Source organism: Homalodisca vitripennis, unplaced genomic scaffold, assembly GCF_021130785.1.
Source record: "Homalodisca vitripennis isolate AUS2020 unplaced genomic scaffold, UT_GWSS_2.1 ScUCBcl_399;HRSCAF=2300, whole genome shotgun sequence".
Classification (NCBI taxonomy): domain Eukaryota; kingdom Metazoa; phylum Arthropoda; class Insecta; order Hemiptera; family Cicadellidae; genus Homalodisca; species Homalodisca vitripennis.
Window position 1 is genome coordinate 91661 of NW_025776516.1, and position 9030 is coordinate 100690.

The following is a 9030-nucleotide window of genomic DNA, read 5'->3' on the forward strand; positions in this document are numbered from 1 at the left end:
GAGTAGAATATTGAAAAATATATCAGAAGTACTCTGTTTGAGATCGGCGAGTGATTCTGACTGCTGCTAACAGAAAGGAAGATTGGGTAGGTAGTATTGAGCACTAAATTAAATGTGCTGTACAGAAAAGCAAATAGATGTGTTGGGTTGAGGGATGATGCACACCTAACCAAATGGGTGAAGCCAAAGTTCAGACTAGGAATGTAAGTAAATATTTGATCATAATCCCAGTTTTAGAATATTCATTAGAGTTTGAATAAAACTTAATACTGTAAGATTTAATTTGCACAGTTAAGTAAAACACCATATGCTTTGACTATAATATAAAACACTATGAGTTCTGCAAGAATTGATTCGATTAACTTTGGAATAAAACATCTAAAGTGACAAACTTTAGTATAATGATAAATTGACAGATTTTATATTTTTTACTGATATGAAAGAATTATTTTGGTGAGAACTATTGTGATAACAATATAGAAACAAAGTATGAGTATCAGTAATCCTTTCTCACAACAAAATTTGTGTTTGCTACGCATTTAATAATCCTAATTGCTCCTACATCTGCCTTAAATTTTATAATCACTAGTATAGTTGTACACAATAAGGGTAAAATTTCCACACAGAGATATTGGTGTTTTTAATTCTGAAGACTTCTTCCAAGATTAAGCTCATTATTACTTATAAATTGGAAAAAAAACGGTCTCTATGTACTGCAGTAATCAATTATATACGTCTAATTCCCTCCTTTGAGAAAGTTTAGAGTGATCACAGTTTATACCGGTAATTTTGTAACTATAGTATCTAGCCACACAATACGTATTAGGCATAATCAAAACATAAACAAAGTTAACTATACAGCAAAAGTTTTTTAGCAGGAAAATAATAACAGATTATTCACACGATTTTGATCAATCAGCAGTGATAAATACTCCAGACGGATTGTGTGCATAGCAGCTGGTAGAGGAAGGGCAGCACTCCTGCCTACATTATAATCTGGTCTTGGCTCAGGTCACTTTCAGCAATGTTTGTATTAATATGGTTTTTGTTATTTTAAAATAACGGCCCTACAAAGGTTTTAGAAGCAGACACTGAATTAGTTATAAGTGGATATATTTACAAACAAATTTATGTGCCCAAGATGTGGGTAATACGAGTATATTAACATGCTAACCAAGGCATTGTACAATTGGTGTTATTCCAATTGGCTGTTTTAAACTAATAATGCATCTTTAGTTAGAATTTTCGAGATGACCCACACGTGAAATCCACCTTTGTTCTGACTAAGCCAGGAATATTTTACACGAAAAATGTGATTTTTGCGATAATAATCATAGTTTATGTCCTGATGCATGATTTTTCTACAGCATGTTGTTGCCCCATAACATGGTCATTGTGGGTAATTCTGTTTCAAATAATTGTCATGTAGTTACATGTATAGTCTATTATTTGTTTGATTAAATCTGTTGCACTATTACTTATTATCTTGTCATAACATTATTTATTTATTTCTAACTATTGAGTAGTTTTAGTTTAGCAGTAGTATGTTGTAAAAGAAAATACACATTGATCGTACTAACATTCTTTTTTACAATTAATGTAAAACCTGTGATATTTGGCCCTGCTATATCTAGTCTGGTGACAAACGAGAAAACAGTTTTTAAATGCAAGATTTGTAAGCAAGGAATGCAACACGGACAAGATTAGTCCACTTTCTCCCACATGTTGGCTGATTGAGCAGGTGAGAAGAGGATAGATATCTTTCTAAAATAACTTTGTATTTACTGTTCACTCTTTTCAATTATATTTTATTGTACATAATTCAGCACAAAAATTAAAAAATAATCAGTGCCTTAGTTTAGTTTCAAATAGAATACAATTTTTGTATCATCAATTTATAGAATTTCAATGGAAAATAGTTCCAGCACGTTGTTCATAAAATTATGAATGACTTTCAAAAATAAATCACCACATTAGGCTGGATATGACACATTTTACTGTAGTTGGAAGAGCTGTTTGCAGAAATAAGGCAAAATAAGTCTTTAGTATGGTTTCCTCTGCAATGAATGAGGTAAATAAATCAACAACACCCCTTAAAGAGTAAAAATATTTTATACATCACTATATCATTTATTCCGGTTGAGAGAGACTGAAGTCATAGTTTGGTGGATCAAGGGGTATGGGAGGAGGATCATGTGGGAGGTCTATACCATCAGTGTCCAACAGGCGAAGGCGCAACTCCATTTCCAACAGGCAGTTCATGTCTCGCTTCATAGACAAGCTCCTCATCTCACTTCCTATAAGAACAGATCAATATATTATATTGGGTTTCCTGACTGACTTAATTTGGTTTTGTTCTTTAATCCTCGATTGATAGCAGTATCTAAAAATGGTGTATTGACGAGACAACTTTTTTCTGCCATTTTATTAGGCTTTAATCATTGTTCCCCCAGTTTCCTCTTCAGCTTTCATTCCTCCACTGCCAAGCAACAGTTTTATCTCAAGAGTTTCAGAAGAATTGGATAAAGAGATTTCTTTTTGTTATCAACTGGACCTATGCAGTATGTGTATGGTACATAGTTAGAGGAGTCTTAGACCTGTGACGGATTGATTAGGAAGGCTTACGTACACCATATTTTGAGGCCTAGCTCACACACTTCAGCCCCTTTGTTTACAGCCTGTGAGGCCAAATTGTAAAGTAAGAAAGGAAATGCTAACAAATTTAAATATTTTTCTATAGTTAAAAAAGTACTATACACAAGATTGAGTTTTGATATAGTGAGACTGATTCCTTAGATGTTTTTGTAGTAACCAAAGTATTGAGATTTGTTTTACAGCAATGTAATAGTAAATATAGCCTCAACGGAATCATTACCTATCAGGATGTTGATAGCATCAGTCCAATGGTCATATATTTCCTGCGTTGGAGCAATGAAGTCCAAAGATGATATGACAGATGGATCTTCTGCTACCAAGGAAAATCCCAACTCTCCATTAGTTGCTCTAGATCTGAAAAATAATACAATATTCCAAATAAGTCCATTTATTGCAACCAACATAGCACAGAATATCTATATGCCATCTTTCAAGTGCAAATTCGCTTCTCTTTGACCTTTTGACCACAAAATCGTTGTTGTTTTTTGGAGCAAGAGTGCAAAGTTTATCTAGGTCCTTTTCTATAAATAATTATAGCATAAATGGAGAGACAGATATGACACGATTTTAAGAAAGACCTTAATCAACCACTATCATGGGCAACAGAGGAAGTCTGAAAATAACTGTTTATATAGAATGAATAGACATTAATGAAATTAAATTAAAATGAGGCTGTCCATAGAAAATATGTAAATAGAATGAAGGAATGATTACAATCTTCAAGGGGAAAAATTAATTAACTAAAACATTTTAGTGATTAATATTAATAATATGAAAAAATTAAATCAACCAAAATACATTATTTTATGCTTAATAACAATTACTGACATACACTATTGAAACATTGCAAATTCTATAGTTTAATGTGGACTCTGACTCATGGACATTCTGATCTGAATTGAATGACTGCTGAAAACTCCAGAAACAATACCAAACTTTATTCTTCCCAACCTAAACATTAACATATCCTAAAAGACCTTCAAAGTATTAATAAGACAGCTTAGGAATATCCACTTATTTCCAACAATCCCAAGCCACCATCAAAACCTGATTTCCAAGTTCCTGATTTACAAAGTTGGAGGTTTGGTGAACAATTTGCAAAAATGAATGTTCACAACGATTTTAAACTACGAATCCCATCTGTTGAACACACCGTTTCATCACTGTTACATACTGACTGTTCTACTGACAAATCTAATGGATACTGATGGAAAATCTGTGTTAAAGCTTCAAGTTAAAATATTACATATTTTTAATCTATGTGTTTGGTATTTGTAATGGTATTAAGATCATTTTGTCTTATTCGTACAAGAGAGTAACAGAGTTATTTACTTTCTCTTAACCATTTTACAGCATTATAACAAGTTTAGAATATTAACATATACACTATATAATGGTACTAATTTTACTTCCTCAGAACCATTTTTAGAGGGTATGATTTAAAAAATTTTTCTGCAGGATTCCCGGATTCTTGCCGTAGGATTCCATGAATTCCCCACCTTCGCATCCCGGTATTAGAAAGTTTACGAGTACACCCCTGATGATGAGGTATTTGAGCAACCCCAATTTTCAAAATCTGCAAAACCCTGGCACGCATTATTGAGTATTCAAAATTGCTGTGACAGTTCTTTGTCTTTCCAATTTTATAGCATTCACCAGTACAGTGCTCCTATAAAAAATATACAATACTTTCAACTTTCTTCATCAGTATTTTTAACCATTTTTGAAATTGACTCATGTACAAAAAACCTAATATTTGACTCTATCCACAAATTGGAACAACACAAAACGGTATGGTGTCAATACCAATGACAATTTTAGAAATGCATGATCTATGATCCAATCACCCATCAGCATTAAGCATTTAGAAGATTTGCAGGCTGATTATTATTATTATTTATTATTATTGCAGGTAGATTATTTGCTCTGAAGTGGATCCATTCCCTATGAAGCTTTGATCATGTATTTGTTATGCCTATCCTCTTCAGTCATAGTGCAGACACAAACCACATTGTCTTCAGTAACAGCCTACATGAACATTCATTATTCTCAAGATAATTATAACCCTCACTTGACAAACCCCCTCCATTTTCACCAATAGAAAGATTGAGACGTTTTAGGCACTTTATTTTCAATTAAATAACTTAAATTTAAAATTATTGTAGAAAATCATATATAGAAAATACTCTCTTCATACATCCACGATCTAATAACTTTGAATATCTTTCATAGATGACATTGGTACATTGGTAACTATTGAGTATTAACTGACCTTCAGACAATCATATAAGACTAATAAGATTAAAACACAGTATCTCAAGGTTTTTGGGGTGACCCAAGTATTTATAATCTATAACTGATGCGTAGTTATTACTTGGAATGCTTGATATGAGGACATCTTCTACCAGTGAGCATGGCTGCAATATTCTCAACCATCATCTGCTTGACTTCCCCATCATTCTCGTAATACTGGATCACCTTCTCGTTTGGAGTAAGGAACGCAAACCATGTCTTGTTCTTCACTCTCTGTTAAAAACAAGATTTTAGTAAGTTCATAAGAAATAACTTCAAATTGAAATTTTAAAATTATAGTACACCCATTAAACACTGATTTCTCCTTAGAGAGAAACCTTACCTGATTTCTCTGAGAGTTCCACACTGGAAATTTCTGTCCCGTTCTTAATAAATTGAAGCCTTTGTTTTTTCACAAGGTCTTTGATTTCCCCTTCGAGCGATTTCTTGAGCTCCTTGATGGCAGGAGAGTTGGCAAGCGTGTGTCGTTCCCGCTCTATCTGTTCTTCCTGCCACTGATTCCTCACAGCCCAGTATGAGAGATTCCCCAACTTTGCATCCAGTCGCTCAAAGGTGGTTGGCTGGGATGCCAAGGCTTCACTGAGCTGTCGCTGAAGAACTTGATATACCTGTGCACATTATATTAAAAAACTATCTTTATTGAAAATACATAAATTCACAATAAAATTATTGTAATAATAAATTATGTAAAGCAGTTGCACTTTTAACCCTTTGGATACTAACGTCCAGATTTTTGTACACGTGAAGAAATGCTGAGAAATACTGAAGTTCTGATATACGACATACCTAAAAATAGTCATTGGGAAAATACTAATGTCCAGATATCAGATAGTTAAAATTTTTATTTTTTTACTTTTCAATTAAATTAATTGCATTTAATGTATTATATATATATTTTTTTTTTGAAATATGGGTTTTCACTTATCTTTTGTGATTGTAATAAACAAATTATTAATTCAAAAATGTGTAAAAACTTAAAAATACATAATTGTTCAATGTCATAAAAATTATATTTTTATTGTAAAACCAATAAACATTTGTAACTCTGTACACTTTTATCTGTAGTGTTTAGTGAAATAAAATATTGTGTATCTGAGTTTTTGTAAAGAATGTGTAAACAACTCAAAGAAGAAAAAACAATTAAAGAATTTAGTTATGTACAAGCTTTCTTTTTAAATTATCACATATTACCAAAAACTAAGAAAGTTACCTATAAGGCCAAAATGAACGATAGTACAAAACAGTCTGCATAGAGTTTGGTATTCTTTAGTAATCCCTGGGTCAATATTACTGGTATTTCTGACAAAAGAAAAATTTTGATCTTGTACTCAAAGGGTTAATCTCTTGTCGACTAGAGGTATTTTTTGCACATGAATCCTCCTAGAATCAGTCAAGTTTAATTTAAATTACCATGGCTAAATAAGCCTTTATGAGGTTATCCATCATAAATACGAAGAAACATCACTGTAAAACATCCATTTCACTTCTAAAACCCTGGAGCCTCCAGAAAGAGTTCGGGAAATCTTTCTGGTGTAGGGAGCAATTTCTGAGGTCAATGATGATCATTGATTAAATATTTCTGTCTCGTTATTCCTTTCCTATTGCACAAGGCCTGGAGATTTGAGTTCTTTAATAGGATGCCTTCTGGAAAACTTCTTGGAAATGTGGTGAGAAATTCCTAAACACCCTTGAGTTATGTGATGGTAATTTATTTCACACATTAGAGCTGATGACATCATAGTATAAGGACTTAGACTTTGGTTTTATATAATATATATATAAAATATAATATATAATATTACACTATGAAAATATATACGAATCTTATCAATATTTTCTCAAATACTTATCAATGAAATTATCTTTCATAATGATTGTATAATGTACACAATAAGAAACATCTTAATGATCTTACTACTATTGACTTCAGCAATTTACCATATTTTCTGTGAGCAGTCACCCTGCATGAGAACTTTTTTGTCAAAAACACAATTTTGTTGCTCTTTCTGCAAACAATTTGGCTTTTGGCATTCCACAAGTATGAATTCAAACTATTGAACCACAATCCAATCATGATGGAATTAATTGAAAATGTACAAGGTTTTCTGCTTTGAATGGCTATTAAACACAATCTGTACGATGTAACTTGCTCAAAAATTAGAAAAGTTGTCCACTGATAGATTACAGTTAACTGCAGCACTATTACGTCATTTAAAGTTACTGCGTGGGGAAATTCAAAAAGTCACTGGCTTATCAAACCGCCCTTGTAACCAAAAAATAAAAATTGTGATAGTCTTGGAGCCAAAAGCCAATTTATATTATATAATCATACAATCTAATTTTTTTATGAAATGGAAAAGGAATTTTTCCTAAAGAAAGAAATCTATTGTCAAACAGCATTGATTTTGGTGGAGGGGTTAAAATTCAATTCAAGGTTAAACATTTTTTCAACCAGACATACTTTAAATCATCAGACATATATATATATATATATATATATATATATATACCAAATATAAATTTATAAAAGTTAATTCAGTTAGCCAACCATGTAAAGAGTAATTAATTTTGTTCGGAAATAGCAATTTTCTGTCTCTTTATCTTTCTGATGGTGATTACAGTATAACTACTATTAAATTTTGTTCAAATATAATAAACTCAAATATTTTGACTCACAAAAAATGTACAACAAATAAGTGAATAACCTTACATACTCTACTCCTTTTACTGTAAGTTATGTATTAGTTTTTTTTAATTACAATTTTTTGATCCATTTACTGATCAATAAGTGATTAATTTTTTAAAATCAGAAAAATTAATGTTGTTTGATACATAACATACCTTCTCTAAATCAGATGAACTTCTGGCCTTCATTTCCCTCTTAGTTTTGTGTAGTAAGTTTATTGCTCTAGAAAACAATTCCTCAAAGAAAGGAAGGGCAGTTAAGAAGACAAGAGGACAATAGTTTGTTTCTCCATTATCTGGTATGTTTCCTATAACGCAGAACTTTTAAACAAAGGATTTGAACAATTTGTTCACAAGTTCTTAACAGATTACTGTAGTTATTACCATCATCTAGGAGAGCTATTTTGTAGTCATCACGATGGTTAATTGTAGAAATAAAACACACAGTCAAAAGTTAGCTGAGAGATGTAGTTATCTTTTTTGGATTCTTGACGCTTTGTTTCTTGGATAAAAAAAACTGTGTCATCTATTTCTTCATCCGACTGTGACCCGTATAATACACTGCTGGTCATTGATGGTGTCAAGCTTACGTCATCTCCATCGTTATAACTTACATGTGTTTTGACTAATCTTACTTCCTCTACCTGATTTGAAAAACTCCGCTTCCATTTCATTCTTTATTGTTGTGTCCATCTTGTTGGTTTTCAGGCATGGGACAAGATCAGGCATGAGTGACTCACTTTTTATGATGTTTCTGTATCTCTCCTTGGCCAGAGAGAGTATTAGACTTTGGTAAACATACAGAACATGGGCTAGATTTGGGGGAATCACAGAATCTGTTGTGATAATGTTCATATAAATATAGTCTTTGTACACTTCTGAGTTCATTTTGTGAAGAATTAATCGCTGAGTTTTCACTTTTTGAGCTTTTTAAAGCCATTGTGTTCATGAGTGTAATTGTGTTACTCTGTATCGTAGGTGAGTCTCTGCTCCAAATATGATGAACCAGTTCATCAAGGCTTAAGAGTTTTTGTTATGATCTCCGAGTCACCACTAGTCAAAATTATTGCCTCAAGTATCTCTAAAGCTGTTTCTATAATTCCCTCTTCTATTGGTTTGGTCACTTATGATAATTTTTTTTAGTTGCAAAAGAAAAATCTTTGTCCAAATCTTTCAAATAATTTGATTTGATTAAGTTCAAGATAGTTTGGAGTGCCTTCTTGTACAGATCTTTTGTCAAAAGTAATTCATTCAGAAGAACCCTCAGTGCTGAGTATCCCGTTGGGTAAAATTCTTTGCAAAATGTTGAATCAGTACTGCAGATTGCAGACTTTTTTAGTGCCCATGTTAAGTTTTCTATGCTACCTCGAGGATTTA

The 9030-nt window shown here is 32.2% G+C and overlaps 1 protein-coding gene across 1 annotated transcript; it reads right to left on the reverse strand.

The window, feature by feature from the left end:
* Positions 1 to 2093: 2093 nt before the first annotated feature.
* On the reverse strand, positions 2094 to 8541 carry LOC124370661 (engulfment and cell motility protein 1-like). Its single transcript, XM_046828947.1, has 8 exons — positions 8298 to 8541; positions 7810 to 7961; positions 6907 to 6974; positions 5500 to 5576; positions 5291 to 5349; positions 5030 to 5181; positions 2876 to 3009; positions 2094 to 2297 (listed from the first exon to the last, which is right to left on the reverse strand). Exons 1-8 carry the CDS (start codon positions 8539 to 8541, stop codon positions 2131 to 2133), a joined length of 1053 nt encoding a protein of 350 aa, XP_046684903.1. The 3' UTR covers positions 2094 to 2130.
* Between the last annotated feature and the right edge of the window lie 489 nt (positions 8542 to 9030).